Below are 17,471 nucleotides of genomic sequence, written 5' to 3'. Positions count from 1 at the left end.
CTGACGCTGCTTGAGCAGTTCTTCCGCAGACTCAGGAATCACTGTAGCTGCCGCCCGTCTAACGCAAGGCTGCTACACATCTGCTTCGACACTAGCATGCGGTGACTGGTCGCCCAGCAGACGCTTCCCCAACCTAGACCAGGAGGCGCTTCTGTTTCAGACACTGCCGTTGGGTCGAGCCCCACAGAGACATCGACTAAGAAACTAGTTCATGCCATTTCTTGTTACGAGCACTGCTTGGTGAGTGACTATCGTTTCGATTTTCTGGCCTGCATCGCCTATACTCGTAAAGTATACGCTTTTTCGAGCATCTCACCAGGGACGCACTTGTGCACATCGTCCGTTTGGCGCGACGCGCTTACCTCCTCGTGGTCTGGTCCCGCTCTTCGTTTCTACAAAACTGGCTTCTTGGGCCTTCGTGCACACGGAGCCACTGTCCCCAGGGTGCATGGCGCTTCCGTGCTCAGTTACTTGTTTGTCAAACTCTTTGAACTTGAAGTCCAGATAGAGCATGTCTACATGTGCTGAAATTGTACCATCGGGATGGATCGCACAAACATCCCGCCTCCCCATGGCACGGCAAGCGGCTCTGTCGCGGCCAGAAACCCGTCAGATACGTGCGATTCCGACAAGCCTGTACTCCCATCCCAGGAGAGTGTATTGTCTTGTTTCACTCGCTGCCGCAGCTTTGGTCTGCCTTGTTTGTAGCGCCCGTGTGTTTGTCGATGCCTCTGGTATCGCGCCGGGTAAGCATGTGGCGGCAGGCGATTCATGTGGCCTGGCTTCCGCCGCAACCGGGCCGCCAGTCGACGACGGGCAAGTTTCGAACACCTTTCCGGTTTCGATGTCGCTCGTGTCTCAGTCCACACACCGGTTAGGCAAGGCCCCGAGCTGCTCGTCCACTAGCCGTCCTATGGGCAAGGCAGCGGCAGTGCGTGCCAAAGGGAATTCTAAAGCACTAAAAGCTTCCGCTGTGACACTCAGCTGCATTGATGGTGATTATCGGAGGTCTTCTTGTGAACGATGACGAACCGGATGATGACGAGGACCTGGAGCCTGTGGATCAGCTCAAAGAACCTGAGGCACAGCCCAAAAAACTCGAGGCACGGTTCGAAGACCTCTAGACACAATTCGGAGCTGATTCTATCCTGGGTTCTAAGTCTCTCCTGCCGGGCCAAGAAGAGATGCCTCAAACGCGACGTCTCTCACGCGCTGCAGCAGTCGCCGTCGGGGTGGCGCTTGTCGGCACGATTGCCCTTATGAGCCTGAGATCCCAGACGCTTGCGACCGTTTTTGGAAGATTCCCCTGCCTTCGATGCAGGCGCAGATGGGTCCGAGCGGCTGAGAACCTTCGGCAGGCACGCCACCGGATAGACCCGTGCGAACGTCTCCGGCGCTGCTGCGGATCAGACGACAGCTGCACCACCCGGATCCGGAGACGCTTACGGACTCCCGGAGGCCGCGGAAGAGAGTTTGAGGATGGCCGAAAACGAGCCAAAATCTGCAGGGGTCAGGCTTCTCCGGACCCTCTTAGCTGCTGGCGCCAGCGCCGACCGAGCCTGTGAAGAGAACCTCGACGCAGGGTCCTTCGCGTTTCTTCAGGGCGTTAGCGAGGAAAGCCACGTGGCTGTCCACAACATCGGCGACCATGCTTCGGAGGCGGCCTACGTAGCGGAGGTGTTGTCATATGTGGAGCACCAATGGGGGCTCACACCAGAGATGCGCGATGTTCTCCGCCGTAAACCCTAAACGCTGTCTTTCACATCCGGGCCTACATTTACAAGAGCCTTCCTTCCTGTCGCGATCAGGCAGCTCGACCAGGCTATTCAAATGACCAAAACGCTCTCTATGACGAGGGAATCCCTGTCTCTTTTCAGGTATCTTTCTCTTGAGCACGTACAAGAGATCAAAAAAATGGAGGAATTTATGCGTGGACACTGGTGCTCCTTGGGAACCAAGAGGCGAATGCGGATCTTAACGCGGAGCTGAACTCGCTTCTCGGGTCGCGAGACTCAGCTGTTTACGAGTATGACGACACGGACACGGACCCAGTTGAGCTAGTGAAAGGAGCCCGCATGTTCGCGAGGAGAAGGAGAAGCCTGGATGGGCTACGGCGCGCTTTGAACGTTTGGATAAATGACTTGGTGGAAGAGCACGAGGAGCGGTCTGATGAGCGTTTCCTCGGCGGACCCGGATTTGCCGTATATGCCACGAGGAACCGGAAAGGCTTGAGCAACCGTATGTGTCGCGAGCGGCGGAAAACATGGAGTAGAAGGACCAATCCAGTTTCCACACGGCCGCGCAGACGGGCAGCATCGGAGGGTCCGAGCACCTCACCGGGATCAAGCGCGAAAATGATGAACCACTCCGGACGGCGCCAGCCGTGATTTTGGGTTGTACCAAGAGTCTTGCAGCGTTTCTCGCACTCTGGCGCAGTTTGCACACGTGCACGCCCCACGACACGCAGCATTCGCAACTCTGTACAAGGATCACAACGGGCGCCGTTGCTGAATCTATCAGACGGTAGAAATGCCTACTCATCTGCCGGTATGTTTTATTTCCTACCTTCAAATGCTGCCCACAGCTGCTATGCCTGTACATGCGCATTTCTGAGTGATATCGCTCCCAGGCGGACGTACAAGTGTTTTCGTGCACTCACTTTTTTTTGTTTCCAAGTTCGTGTCGATGTGTTTTTTGGGGGTTAGTCGCATCCGCGACCTAAAGGAGCATTTGTCCTTTGCAGATGCCGCGAGTGTGTTGGCTGCAAGTATTTCTCCTAATAGCTCGAATCAGGTATCTGGATATGCTTGCAGCTCCAGTCGAGCGCTCCTCTTCTGTGCATGGAGCGCCTATGCCAGAGTTAAACGTTTTATACCGATATACCGGGGCTGCACACGGCAGGGGAGACCGCAGCACGGGCCGAGATCTGCCATGGGCCCTAGCAGGGTTCTTCTGAAAGCGAGTCAGCGGGACAGGAGCGCCCCGTTTGGCGCAGAACACCGAGACACCCATCACACCAGTCTTCGAGCATGCTCTGCAGCATCTTTAGAAAGGTCCATGTATTCATGCGTATGTGGTTTGTATTGGCAATTCTGAAAAAAGCAAAACATATATGTATTTTTCTGCTTTATAAAGGGTGTATGCAGTTCAGCAAGCCCATACATCTGTTCATGCACTAGTGCCGTAAAAGCAGACGCTTTACGTTTTGCCCTACCATAAACTGAGAGGCACTTGCCTACGATGGGGATTGCTCTCGCTGGTGCATCCGCGAAATAAGTTGGAATGGATGCAATGCTTCTGCTTAACTGACAGGTGTAGCGCCAGCAAGCTTGTGTGGACCTCCCTTGTTATGTAAATTTCCTCACACACGTTATCTTCGCGCATGAACCAAAACACGGAGGACACCCCCTTAGTTTTGAACACGAGAGACGCGTACGCTCCAGCCTCGTGAATATGCTCCAGCCTCGCTACAAATCCGGCCCGCGCACCTAATGAGGTGCTCCGACATGCACATATCCGGATACATATATATATATATATATATGCACATCCTCCGTGACACTTTTTTTGCCCACGACACATGTACATGCACACATTCCACATGGCGTAATAACCCTGGGGCCGGTGACGTTCAGACTGGACAGACCGAGCAGGACGCTCGTGGAGGGGAAGATTGCAACTGGCGGCAGGAATTACTCGGGAGTTCTCTCCCGGCGCACTTCACGCTTGAGGCAGGGACGAATCGGGTCCCTCCGACGAGTGCGATGCAACCATGATACATCGCCTTCTTAGCCATTCAGCGAACCGGCGAGGTACCTGAGAGAACGACATCCGGATGGATATTATGAGTGAAACTCTGCGGCCGGGCCCCCTGGGCGAATCAAGAATGGCCCCCAAAACTGCACCATTGCGCGGCACGCAGGCGAAACAAAGCAAACGAGAAGAGTAATGCGAAAAGGCGGACGGTGGCGCAGGAAAATAGCGTATGGAAGCGAACAGCAGATCGCGCAGAATAAACAAAATAGAAGGGAGCTGAATAACTGGAATCAAAGCAGTCCCCTGCATGCCGGCATGGCAGGAACGGACCACATTCCAGAGCCACAGCGGGAACGACAGCGCCATGGAACCCAGGGGCCAGAGAGCCGGAGAAGACACAAGGGTAATACCAGCTGTGAAGAACAGGCAAAAACGTATTTTTGTCACGAACGGGGCGTCAACATCACCTCAACACGGTAAATATTTCAAATGCAAAAGGCGGTACAGAACAAGCAGTATTGTCTTCGGTTTGTTCCTTGTGCTCTAAAGAGATGCGACCTACGGAGGAGAACAGAATGAATAAAACAATGGCCGTGATCGAGTTCAGCAGAAGCTGCGCAAACGAAGGCAGGAGCACAAACGGTGTACCAGACAGTCGTAAAAACAGACGTCCACTTCAAAGAGCGACAAGGTGCAACAGGCAGGACATGCACAGAACAGCTAGACACCCGTGTACGGCCTGCGGGTGCCGTCTACGGAATGTGGACGTAGAGACAAATGTATACATATATACACACAGGGCGGAGGAGTTCTGTATTTACGTCTACACATCCTAAAAACCCGTCGCATCTGCGGATTGGCTTACAAGACATCCTATAGCAAGGAGAAAAAGGAGAGGAAGAATGATGCCTACGAAAGGACTAGCGAGCACGAGCAGCGAGGCAGAGAGCCAGAGACATACAGCCGCTGGCAGCAGAAGCACAGGAACCAGAACCAGCGAAAGAAGAAAATACAAAAGAAATGCGTCATCCGTCCGTGCGGGGCTCTCTGCCGCTGCGCGCCGGTCGCCGCCTTCAGTCTGCACATAACACACCGCACGACGAGTTGTGTGTCGGAGACAGGGACAAGCCGTTTCCCCCAACAAACACGAAACATGAATTAGTATTAAAAGAGGTGTGTGATTTAGTTGACAAAGACTTATATTTTGCAAGCCACAACAAGTTGAAAACTGGATCTGCCAGCCTCCAGATATAAAAAACGATCAAGAAAATCAAAAATGGAGACCCAAGGAAGTGTGACACATACAGACGCAGAGAGTCAGCCATGTAAGCGACGGCCGAATAGGCATGTCTCGGCATTTCTGAGATCATTTTCCGTTTAGGCCTCGTCACATGTGGAATCTTATGGCTTCTTCCATATGTACGTCTATGCGCGCGTGCAAACAACAGAAGAGGGGGATCTGACTCGAGGCAAGCACAGGTTCGTCTCAAAACGATGCACACTCTGGCAGCAAACACGGAGGTGACTGAAGCTAGATACAAGGCAGCACCCCTGGCTTTGAACTGCGTCGCCACTCATGGTGCGACTTTCGCACCGGCTCGCGTCCGTCTCCGTGATGCCTCGCCGGGGGTGGTCGTCTGCGCCACACCGGAAAGGCCCGCACCCCATGCTCTGCCGCACGCAAACTGGATCCGAGCTGTAGCAGAGAACAGGCCAAGCCCCGACTGATTGCATAGACTCCGTCTGCCAAGGCTCATCTCCCTTTCCATCCGTGGCTATCTTCACTCGTGCGACGACTTACTCGTCCACTTCTATCTACCCACTGCTCGCGCACGCATCATGTGTTACGCATAGATAGGCGCAAGCATGCGGAGTGCGCCGTCGCATGCCATTCTTTGGCGCGTCTCATTCAGGCGACACGCAGACGCCAGTCATTGACATTCGCAGTGCATTCAGCGCTTCGTAGAACTCGCACCTGCTGCATCCTTTGCTCTAGCTTGAGAAGGGGCACCACCACGATCGCCACGGACAGCGTCGCACACAGCTGCGTATATTCGCCGCACGACAACAGACACAAACGCAAAGGAGGCCGGAAATAGACGCGCGGAAGACGAAACAGCCTGAAGCCCGCAACACACAGCCCCCGACATGCTCGGCGCTTGAAGGGGCCGGCTCACGAGCATATATATATATATATATATATATATATATATATATATATATATATATATATATATATATATATATATATATATATATGTATATACATACATATGTATACATATACCTGCATGCAAATGGAATGGTGGGGCACGACGCCGGTACGTGAGGGGCCGTACGAGTACTACAACGCTGTCCGTACGCGTAGTCATGCAACCATGTGTGCGGAGTGCCTTTGTTTACATGCAGATACCCTTTCGCCGTCCTGTGCGCTGCAGGCAGTCCCCAGTCGCACGACCTCCAAACCACGCACCGCTACTTTACCATCCTTGCGCAGACACGCACAGAGACTCCCGCATGCACTGAGGAAGTGGCTGTGGGAACTTAAGCCAACATGTATGTATATATATGTATATATCCGCACAGGTGCCCTCCGTGGTCGCACCGGAATGGATGCAGCGGCGATAAGGCAGCAAGCGGCCGAGATTGGGATGGACGCGACAATCAGCGAAGGCAGCATGGCGGCGAAAAAAAGAAGACAGTACTTCTTCTCGCTTGCGCGTCGGCGAGACACCACCCAAAAATGAGGTCTCATCTCTTCCATGGATCGAATGTAAGCCTGAAGCCGGACAAGCAGACTTCCGACCCGACCGTCGTGAACCCTCAGAGGCTCCTCCCTAAGCGCAGGCTGTTTCCGGTTAAGGCTTATTGCTCGTTCACCGTCGGTGCCCCCCGTCTCACTGCGCCCCGCCTGCCCAGCAGAGAGGTGGCAAAGACTTGCGTCCTCCGGAAGGAGTGGAATTTCGGCTTTTAGGTTTGTTTTGCTTTTCGCGCTGCCGGACAGCGCGACTTCGTCTGTCGGCTGCGGTGAGACAGCTACCGAGAACGCGTGCGCGTCTCCTGTCGTGTGCGTCCTTGGCTTCGTATCGTCTTTCAGGCTCGGGGCTACCTCCTCACTCTGCGCGCCTACTGGTCGCCAGTGGAACGAGATCTGCTCTGAGAAGAAAGGGGCGAGGGACGTGGGAAACGCGACAAGCAACAGCCGAGACAACGTAAAGTGAGCAGCGTAGTCTATACGGAAGCACTGCACCGGGCCTGCTTGTTGAGCGCCTGTGCGCTCGGCAACTTCTCGGACGACGCGCGACCCGGCTCTACGCCGATCGCTGGGATAAGCACGTGATTTCGACATTTCTTACTTGGAATACGACGATGTGGAGATCCAGGCGAGGCTGCCACAAGGTCTCCGAGGTCCCTCGCTCGCTCACGCGCACGAACTCCCCCTCTGCAAGCCGACATGCCGCACCCGCGAGAGCCGATGTTTTCCGCACCGCCGTCTGAAGCCTCTCGGCTCGTGCGTGGCCCCTGGACGGGCTCGTCCGCCGGCGCTGCAGCGTCGGGAGCAACCGCGCCGCGACGTTGAGAGCAGTTGGACAGATCCCTAGGCCCGGTGGAGGAAATCGACGACGAGAGGGCGGGCAGCTGGCGGTCGCGCGCGTGCCGGGCTGAGTCAGCAGACATTCCCTCTGCAGCATGGCCATCCGCGGAAGCCCTGCAGCAAGATAGGCCTCTCGTATCTGTCGTGTGACACGCCGCTGCTTCAGTCTCTCTGGGCAAAGACAACGAAGCCGCAGCAGACAGCCCGTTGCGAGCGGCAGAACAGATCGTCGATTGCTCGAGCTCTGACGCAGGCATCCCGGCGTGTGGCGGTCGCTGACTTCGTACAGGTCGCCACGCGACCTCTCCCGCTTTCCCGCTTTGCGATCTTTCGCTCTGGCTGGCCTTCTTCCTGAACGACCGGGGCAGTGGCTGGCATCTTTCGCTACCTCGAGGCACCCTCTCAGTTTCACTTTGCGTCTGCCGTCTGTGTGCTTCTTCCTCGACTCCGCCTGTCTTCCCGTTTTGCCCCTGCAGCTCTAGCGAACCCTGGGTGGCGTACCCGTGAGGTTCGGTGCCGTCCCCTAGGCCATCCCCCGCCTCGTCCGGCGCCTCTGTTTCATGGCTGCAGGCGGCGCGAGCGGGCTCGACTCTGCGCAGCGTCTCCACCGCACTGGCCGCTGGAGTTGCCCTCTGCGCCTCCGGCACCACGGAGTCGCTTGCTCCGTGCGTGGGCATGACCTCCGCAAACTCGAGACAACAGGGAAGGGAAGTTTCTCCGCCCTCTCCGCCGCCGCCCCCCGCGGGCGGCGCCCGCCGTTCGTCGCCCCCCGGAAGGGGCTCGCCGGCGGCCGAAGGCAGCGCCAAGGAAGACGTGCAGGAGAGCATCCAGTTGCCGGGCGAGCAGAAAGCCAAGGCCTCATGGGGCTCCCGGCTGAGCTGGAAAACCTGCTCGCGTGTCACACTGTAGGCAGGCGGCTTGGCCTCGACGCCCTGCGGCTTGGTCTGCGAAGCGTCATGGGATTCCCGCGTTCGCGACTCGGCGGAACTTGGCGCATCTCCACGGTGAGGCGAGCAAAGGGCCGCATCCGAGGCCGCCGAGCAGCTTGCCCTCCCATCCGCGAACTCCGTGTGCACTGTGTATGCCCTTCGAGCTGCTGCCGCCTGCGCCTGCCTCCGTCGCCGCCGCCCCGCAGACCCCATTTTTTGATCTCCCCAGCTCCTCCCGATGAAGCAACATATGCAGGCGCTCCCCTGCACACTCCGCGAAAGGACGGAAAAAGCGCGCAGGAAGCTGCCGGAAAGGGCTCAAACTGCAACGTGTCAGAGCCGGCGAGGCCAGGACCCAGATCACAACTTCACGCAGAGCAGCAAACCGACACAGTCCGCTCTTCCAGATAGCCTTTTGCAAGCCACGCCGTCTGTGCGCCTTCTACGCTACCCAGCAAGGCATCAGAATAGATTACATCTATACATAGGCCATTGGGTTTACCGCCGCAGGCCGCCGCAGGGGGTACACGGGCACCGCAAATAGAGGTATGATGACGGTAGACGTACCGGTGCAAAGGCGGAGGCACGACACTGGCACACATTCCCTAAAAGATTGGTGAATATACAGCCGCATCTGGAGATTCTCACTCAGATGTGCACGACCGAATTCCGCAGAGCGCCCACCCGGACGGCGTTTCTCGGCAGTGTCTTCCGCCGTTTTCAGACATCTGACTCTCGCCAGAAGATACTGCGGCACTTGCGCCCGCTGCCCCACGCCCACAAGTGAAGCAGACTTTCCCTCTCTAACTTGCACAGATGCTCTGCAGTCTATCGTGAAAAACGCAACGAAAGGCTCGCCCAGCTAAGGCGGACCCCCCAGCACACTGCCGGCGAGCGAAAAGTTGAGCCGGAGACAGCTTGAGTCGCAAGGAGTGGAGAGGAGCCGGCGACGCCACACCCGCGCGGAGAAACGCACAACAGAAACGGGCAAAGTTGGGAAAAATACGCGTCAACTGCACGTTTGGCTGAAAGAAAGGGACAGCCCCTTGTGTCTGACCTCAAATGTGTGGCGATGTCTGCCAAGCTCTGAGGCGAGGCGAGTTCCCGCCCACCCCCCCCTCCCTCCGTGTATATATTCGCCTCACTGCGCAGGAGACGGGACGAGTCGCGCGAGCTGCCGGAACAGGGGGCCCAAAGCTAGGAATGCATGATATTAGGCTCCTGAACGTGGAGCTCAGGAGGCTACCGAGCACCGGCGCGACCTTCGCAGGTCTTTCAATCCAAAGTCCTACCGAGTCTCTGAGTGTTCCTCTCAGGTGGAGCCTTTGCACTTCTCCGTGCCTGAGGCCACGCCGCATGTCGACAGTCGGCGCTTCGCAGCCGTCTCGACCAGCATGCGCAGAGCAAAGCGCCAAGAGCGGGAGACACCCGGCGTGCGACGCGGACTCTATTTCTCGCGACTTGCTTCAGCAGAGCGACCAAAAACGTCGAATGATTGAGAAAGAGCCGGTTCTGCTGTGACTCGGATGAAAGTGCGCAACTGCCCTGCGCGGTCGTGGCATTGCTGCTGCAGCACCACACAGCGCGGGAAACGGCCTTTCTGTCTCTAGTGGAGGCCACGACTCACCGGCGCCTCCCTTACTTCCCGAAGCGGACGGGATTCCAGCTTTCTTCATCATTAGCCAGTTCGTTTCGACGTCTGCTCTGCGTCATTCAGTCTTGCTGCGCCATCACCCCTCCGCGGCTCACCGATTTTCTTTACATGCTTCTCACAATCACTATCGTTGGCTTTTCTCCCTCCGCTCCTCTCCGTGGCGCCTCTTCGTGGCGCCTCTCCTCCGCGCTGCCCGTCCTTTACCTCTTCCTGTCCCGGAATTCAGCTCTCTTTTCGGTGAACATCTCGTCTCGCTGTTTCGGTTTTCGCTGAAAGATCCCTCATCCAGGAGCCGCCGCGAAGCGAACTACTCCCGTCCAACCCTAAACCCAGTCAGAGGCTCAGATGTTGGAAGCCCTCCTCGACCGTGCCCCCTGAATCTGTCCCGATCTCCTCATTCGTTCGTCCCGTGCGCTCCAACCCCTTCTCTGCGCGTCCGCGTCCTGTTTCCTCCCCCGCATTCTCTCGACGGGGCGCTTGCCCGAAGCTCTCGAGGACGAACAGTTTCGACTTCTCTCCCGCAGGCAGCCGAGCGCGTCTTCTGGGCACCGCGCTGTGCTTGCTTGAGTGCTGGAAGCCGGCGGCAGCAGCTTCTTTCTGCTCCGCGCTCTCTGCCTCCGCGACATAGAGAGACTGGTGTCACCCTGGTTGCCCTCGGGAAGGCGCGACGCAGTGGGTCCCGCGCGAGAGAGGAGACGTCTCTGCTGAAGAATGTCGTTGCTCCGCGGATGCCACAGGTCACTGTGACTGCGCTCGGCGGCGCAAGAGACAAGACAAACAGAACATCTGCGCGTGGTGAAAAGCCTAATCATCGCCGGGAACCGCCAGATATCTCACGCCGCGCGTGCGTGTGTGCGCGCCAGGCCAAACCTAGCGCATCTCGCGGCACCTCTGCATGGGACCTGCACACAGGCACCCGTTCGCCCTCTCACGTTGTCTCGGCTCCATATGCGTAGACGACCCTCTTGCAAGACTCCTGCCTCTTCCGGGGACTGTCTTGTTCAATGGTCCACCTCTCTGCGCACTTTCTCGAGCAACCCGCTCTCGCCTGCGCATCGCTCCGCTTCTTGGCCGCGGCACCCGTGCAGACTTCCCGGAGCTTCTCCAGCGCAGCTGCGCAGCACTTCTCCAGGAAATCCCACTCAGCGGGCTGTGCGTTGCGCCTGCGGCGCCCGTCTAGCGTATCGCGGTTGCGCCGTCGCCGAGGGCACCCCGCTTTGCCTGCGCCTCTGTGCCTGGCAACCGCACCCGCGCTGGTTCGCCCCTGCGAAGCACGCGCTCGGGGCCACAAGGCGCTCGCGCGTCTCCGGCCTGACTGGCAGAGCGCCGTTCGCAGCCGCCCCTCGCCAAGATGGTGATGGGACGCGTGCGCGCCACCTCCTACGTGAGGCGGACGCTCTCTCAGCCCATCCACCAGCACCGCGTTTCGGCGGTCATTCTCCCGCAGAAACCCGGCGCCCGTCCGCCCGGCGGCGGCAGCGGCCGCGCCGTTTCCGTTCAGCTGGACGATGGTAGGTCTTTCGGGGCGGGATTTAGGGTTTAGGGTTGAGAATCGCTGACGTATCCACGCGCGTGCCCTCGTGGACGCCGTTAGCGATGGACGCATGCAGACGCGCGACCAGTCGGTCCCTAAACCGTACACCCTGTCGGCGAGACGCACGCCAGGCTTCATGCACAGGCACGCGTCCGGACCGATACAGCGTGCCGCTCTGCACAGGAGACTCGCTGCGGATAGATGCATACCAGTGCCACTTCTTACTCGCCTGCAGCGAACGCGTGCTTGCACGTGTCGATGCCAGTTCCGGCCTACAGGGCGACGCGCCGCGGACGCTGGAAATCCGGCGCGTAGCGAAGCGGGGTCATCCACGTATGTGTCTTCAACTGCATTCACGCACATACCTACATCTATTTACACACTTGTAGGGAGTGTGTGCTCGGCTGCGGGTTCCCAGGGATCTGCCCGTTGACGACTGGAACGGGGGCCCCGAGTCGACAGCTGCACTTGGGTCTTCTGGCCGAAGGCTCGAGTTCGCTGGGAACTCCGAGTTTGGGCAGCGGCGCGATGGTAGCCGTGGACACTGCAGACTCTGGCGTGATTGACGAGGAAGCCGAGGACAACATCAGCAACTACTACCGCTTCACCGTCAACGAGGATCTCCAGCGAACGTGGCACATGCTCTCTGGAAGGTAAAACGAACTGCCAAAGGCGCCTGCACACAAAAGGCGAGGCCTTAGTGCATGTGCATCAGTGTACTTGACTGCCAGGTACTGCATGCGCACCGACATGTACCCACATCCATATATATATATATATAGATAGATAGGTATAGATATAGATATAGATATAGATATAGATATAGATATAGATATAGATATAGATATAGATATAGATATAGATATAGATATATATGGCCGTGCCCGTGTCGAGCATCGCGCGACGTTGCCCACGTGTTTCCGCGTGTCTCGCGTGCTTAGCTGTTTCTGATTTCATCTCGACTGTGTCGCTCGTCAGGATAAACATCCTCCTGGTTTTCGTTCCGCTGGCGTTTTGGAGCATGATTTGTGGTGGATCGCCTCTTTTTGTCTTCACGTGCAACTTCTTGGCCCTGATTCCGCTCGCTGCACTCCTCGGCAACGCCACCGAAGAGCTCGCGCTTCACACCGGAGGTAAGGCGCGCTGGCGGCCATTAACCCGGCGAAGCGTGACAGGAAAAGGCAGACACAATCGTGCAGAAGGCTGCAGTAGACCCGTCTGGTCTAGCGACTTCGTGCGACATTTTCTGCGGACGCTCGCATGCGGCAAACGGAGGCATTCTTTGAAAAGAGTAGGTGGAGGCCAGCAATATGAAAGACTCAGATGTGCGAGAAACGGCAGAGCCTTTCAACTAGGTCAGGGCTAGAGCTCTTAGGATTTCGGTGCTTCATGCCTTGACAGCTACTGCTTGGTGTGCGGTCTCTAGAAATCGTCGGAGGCTTGCTGAACGCCGTTTTTGGAAACGCTGCCGAGATGATCATGTCCGTCCAAGCTTTGCGCGTGGTAAGAAAATACGCTCCCTGGAGGGCTTGGAGATCCTTGCACCAAGTTTCATTGTGCTGTCGGACTCTCCCCCTTTCGGGTTTTCTGTCTATCTGCGCATACGCCTGTTCAGTATACGCATATAGCTGGGATGTGCCTGTGGGAACGCACCAGAGGGTCCTGCTGTTGGAGCAGTGAGGCCGAGAGGGGAGAGAGGTGGAGAGGTGTTTGCACCCGCAGAGAAGCCGTGGAACGTGACTGCGTTGTGCCAAGATATATTTTTGGTGGGAGTATGTAGCTACGTTGTATACTCACTCTGTCGTACGTCTTCTCGCCGGTTCGCTCGACCGCTCAGTGGCGGTTAAAACAAGCATTCCTTGTTTGCTTCGGCGGCGTGCACAACCCTCAGGCGTGTGCGCCGCCGGTCGCCGTGCCTTTCATTCACATGCATGCAAATGTTTGGGGTGTTTGGTTTCGCAGGGCCTTCTGAACATGGTTCAGGGGACGATGCTGGGCAGCATTCTCTCCAACTTGCTGCTGGTGCTGGGCATGTCTTTCTTCGCGGGCGGCATCCGCTACCACGTGCAGAAATTCAACGAAAAAGGTAAGGTGACCTGACGCCATACTCCGGCAGGCCGAGGCGAGACGCCCGAAACAGACAATCAAGTTCTTTATGATTGCAGTACAGCAGGCAGCGGCCGAACACAGGAGAATCATAGGGTCAGAGTAAGCCGCAGGCGTTGACATGAGCCACTGGACGCTTGTGTATGAGTGTTGGGAAAACTCGGGCTTTATTGTCTCAACAACGCGGTCTGGTGACTCGAGACGCCCACTGAAGAGCCGCAGGCGCCGGTGGGGGCCTTCCGTAGCGAACCCCGTTGGTCCGGGCTCGCCTGCTTTGTTGCGTCTTTGCGGATGATGGCTGCCTGGAAGAGAGGGGCGACAGGGACTCGAGAAGCGGTCAAGTATCCAATTCGGTCGTTCTTGTGGAAGTGATCTCGGCGTCACTTGTGACTTCTGTTCAGGCGCGACTTGCAGTGTCACGCTGCTGCTTCTGTCCTGTATGAGTATCGTCATTCCGACCGTCGCCGCGTCTGGGAACGACCACGCGAATCCAACGTATGACATCATCAAGGTAAACCAACTGCCTGAAGTCGAGGATGTGCATATATGTATGTATATGTATGCATGCGCAGATGCGCACGTGTGCCTGAATGTCAGTTAGCTCAAGCCACGCGGCGCCTCACCACTGGTCTGCTGGTGCATGTCCATGTAGAAGATTGTATGTATTCGAATGCCCTGGGCTCCGCTACACGTGCGGCATCGAGCGGGTTGCCGTCTGCTTGCAATTACTTGTGTTGTTTAGCTCGTATTCGTGCGTATCAGCATATCACACTGCTTTGCTAGGTAGCCACTTGCGTACGCTCTTTTACATATGTAGGGATGCACCCCTTCGGGGAGCGGGTGTTGCGCGCGTTTCGGCCGAGTGGATCTCCGGGTTTTCCACGTTTGTTCAGGTTTCTAGGCTTGGGGGACCCATGCATGTCAGCGTCGTTTTTACATTGGATATGACGTGTCTCTGCGGCGCACGAAGGGGCGATGCGGTTCTGCGTCTTTCCCCCTGAAAGGCTTTTCGCTGCGTGCTTGTCAGCTACTGGTGGAACTTGTGTGCGCCACTTTCTTGTCTTCTCTCCGCAGATAAGCCGAACGATCGCGGTGCTGATTAGCGTGACTTACTGCCTTTTCCTCTTCTTCCAGCTTTACACACATTTGAATCTCTTCCGAGATGTAGAAGATGGTGAGTGGAGAGCGCCCTTGACTTCGCTACCCGTCGTAGTGTGTCCCGTCACCGTCGGCGTTGTGTCGAGCCTTCTCACGTGAATCGGGCGCCAGCGCAAGCACTTGTGGAAATGCGTGTTTTTCCGCCAAACTCATGTGTTTACAGGCGTATATGTTCGCTCTCGCTCGACGATTGAATTGCCAACGAGAGCCGTCGCGGTGACATCTAATTTTTCTTCTCACCGTCTGCTTGTTCCGCAGGTGAACAGGAGCTTCCGTCGATGTCCTGGGAGGCCGCAACCATCATTCTATTTGTCGTCACCCTCCTCATTTCAGCCCACTCAGGTCAGTGCCTCGTGCCAGCCGAAAACCACGCGGGAGTCCCTCACGCGGTTTATGTGCTCATGTGCCGTTTAGCAGAGAGTTGTCCATTTTTCCGCGGTGTTGTAGTCCGTTAGAGCTGGAAGCAGCAGTCGCAAGTCCACCACCACAGAGGAGAACGAGCTTGCGTGTCGCTCATAGCCCACCGGTGTGCAGAAGCTGTTCAGTCTGTTTAAGCAATAGCCGATGGGTACTCGCTTCATCATCCAGCGAGACAGGAGCGAACTCGACTGAACCCCCAGGAGACAGAAGGCTGTGATCAACGGAGGTCGAACTAAACCTGAAAGCAGGAACAGAACACACGATGGAGAAATTGAATCGAATTCACGCCACCAAAATCTTTAGGCGTGGTAGCGAGGTGCTTTGGGCTGATGTACATTGCATGACGATTTTCCGGATATTGAGTCAACACTCAATACGAACGCATGCGTAGTCGCACCACGGAGGACAGGCAGAGCACGTTCCGGAGGACGGTGGACTGCCGTGTCTGCGTTCCCTGTCGGGTGTAGCGCTCCACTGTTGAGCATATCTGCAACGCACGCGTGTGAAAGGGGTCGGGAAAGTGCGTTCTGCTGCCTGCGTTGCGCGTCGGGTTTGCGCAGAGTACCTCGTCGGCTCGATTCATGACGTCGTCACGGAGTACGGCCTTCCCGAAAGCTTCATTGGCGTCATCTTGCTCCCAATCGTCGGTAAGAAGAAACGAAGGGTGTTGTACAGTGGCGATCAAGCTCGTCTGGTTGCTCGATGCTCTCACCCATGTACGGGCGTGCGTAAGGACGTATCAGTATGCGCAGTTTGTGCGTTTGTGTCCGTCAACCTTCGCGGCCGTGCGTTTGGACGGCTTGAAGAATGAGCGATTGACGCGTGCGGCACGTTGCATTCGAATCACGGAATGTGCTGCCCGCGTGCGCCCCAGTTTCCCATCGTGGTTCAGCCGAGCCTCTGTCGTATGATTCGTTGGCTCTGCAGGAAATGCGGCGGAGCATCTGACAGCCGTCACTGTGGCGATGAAGAATAAAGTCGATCTGGCGATGGGAGTTGCTGTAGGCTCCTCTGCACAGGTACGACGCCTGGAGACAAATCTCAAAGGATAGTGTGACAGACACAGCGTGTTCTATTCATGTAGATAGGGGGGGCGGGGGGACGCTTTATTACCTTCCACTATTGCGTAGAGACAAATACGGAGGCACTCTCGCAGGCGTCACATCGCGGGCCGCTAGCTCATACACTGGCACAGAAGCTATGTAGTACGGAAAGCCTTGAGGCGGGAGCAGTACATCCAACGAGGATACTGCTACAGTTGCGGAGTGTATATACACCGAGATGGCATACTAATTGCGGCCTAGACGCGCTCATGGGACAGGCGTACGCCGGCGCTCGGAGCGTCGACGGCACGGTGGCGAGCTGCGCCGTTGGAGGCCTTCTGATATGGCATGTTTCTGCTCTGTCTTCTGTTCGTGGCTTCTCTTGTGGGCGCCTGCCGCGTCTCATCCCTCCTTCGCAGATTGCTCTCTTCGTCTTCCCCTTCACTGTCTGCGCGGGGTGGATGCTCGACCAACCGTTGACTCTGGCTGTGCAGCCGCTGAGTGCCTTGGTTCTGTTGATGGCGGTGCTGGTCGCCATGGGTGAGTCACCGAAAGCTTGCCCGGCCAACGACATGTCACAGGCTCTCCGCATGCATCGCGCGTATCAGTCGCACAGCGCACACACAATATTGCCGGGAGCCGAGCTCACATGCTCGAGTACGTGCATATATATATATATATATATACATACGACTACGTGCATAAATATATATGTATATATTCACTGGGCAGGAGGGGCCGTGCTTTTCTTGTACTGCCGCGTGCGTTGCTCTGGCCTTGCTTCGGTTGGTGAATCTACATACGTTACGAGGCCGTTTTATGCATCTTTATTTGCAGACCATACATATTTGCGTTCTGTGAATATCGTAGCCGCCATTCCGTTGTATCTGTGTGCCCTCGTAGAACCGCAGAAACGAAAGTGTGGTGGCGTGTAGGGTTTCCTGTGTTGCTGCAGCTATCGTCCAAGACGGAGAGAGCAACTGGCTAGAGGGTGTCATGCTTATGTCGGCATATCTCATGATTGCGATTGTTTTCTGGTAAGCCGTATATATATATATATATATATATATATATATATATATATATATATATATATATATATAGGTGGTGTTGCACGCAGTGCGCGTGCATTTTGACGCTGGTTTAACAGCAGACGCATATCAGGAGTCTCGTTTTACTTTTCTTGGACGATTATTTCGACTCTTTTGGTAAGGGAGTTGTGGCTATGCACGCGTGGGCACTGCTGTGCGGATGCACTGACTCATGCCTGGCTCCA

General features: G+C 56.3%; 2 protein-coding genes across 2 annotated transcripts; one reads left to right on the top strand and one right to left on the bottom strand.

The window, feature by feature from the left end:
* Positions 1 to 6,987: 6,987 nt before the first annotated feature.
* Positions 6,988 to 8,493, bottom strand: BESB_022570 (uncharacterized protein; the record flags this gene model as incomplete). Its single annotated transcript, XM_029360959.1, has 1 exon — positions 6,988 to 8,493. The coding sequence occupies one exon, from the start codon at positions 8,491 to 8,493 to the stop codon at positions 6,988 to 6,990; it is 1,506 nt and encodes a 501-aa protein (XP_029215774.1).
* A 2,792-nt stretch (positions 8,494 to 11,285) lies between these two features.
* On the top strand, positions 11,286 to 17,236 carry BESB_022560 (putative manganese resistance 1 protein; the record flags this gene model as incomplete). The annotated part of the gene is made up of 12 exons (XM_029360958.1): positions 11,286 to 11,445; positions 11,887 to 12,121; positions 12,447 to 12,601; positions 12,895 to 12,971; positions 13,431 to 13,554; positions 13,976 to 14,085; positions 14,649 to 14,748; positions 14,991 to 15,074; positions 15,713 to 15,799; positions 16,080 to 16,171; positions 16,615 to 16,735; positions 17,151 to 17,236. The coding sequence occupies 12 exons, from the start codon at positions 11,286 to 11,288 to the stop codon at positions 17,234 to 17,236; spliced, it is 1,431 nt and encodes a 476-aa protein (XP_029215773.1).
* Between the last annotated feature and the right edge of the window lie 235 nt (positions 17,237 to 17,471).

Source organism: Besnoitia besnoiti, chromosome XII (assembly GCF_002563875.1).
Source record: "Besnoitia besnoiti strain Bb-Ger1 chromosome XII, whole genome shotgun sequence".
Taxonomy (NCBI): Eukaryota; Apicomplexa; class Conoidasida; order Eucoccidiorida; family Sarcocystidae; genus Besnoitia; species Besnoitia besnoiti.
This window is presented reverse-complemented; position numbering and strand designations above follow the sequence as displayed.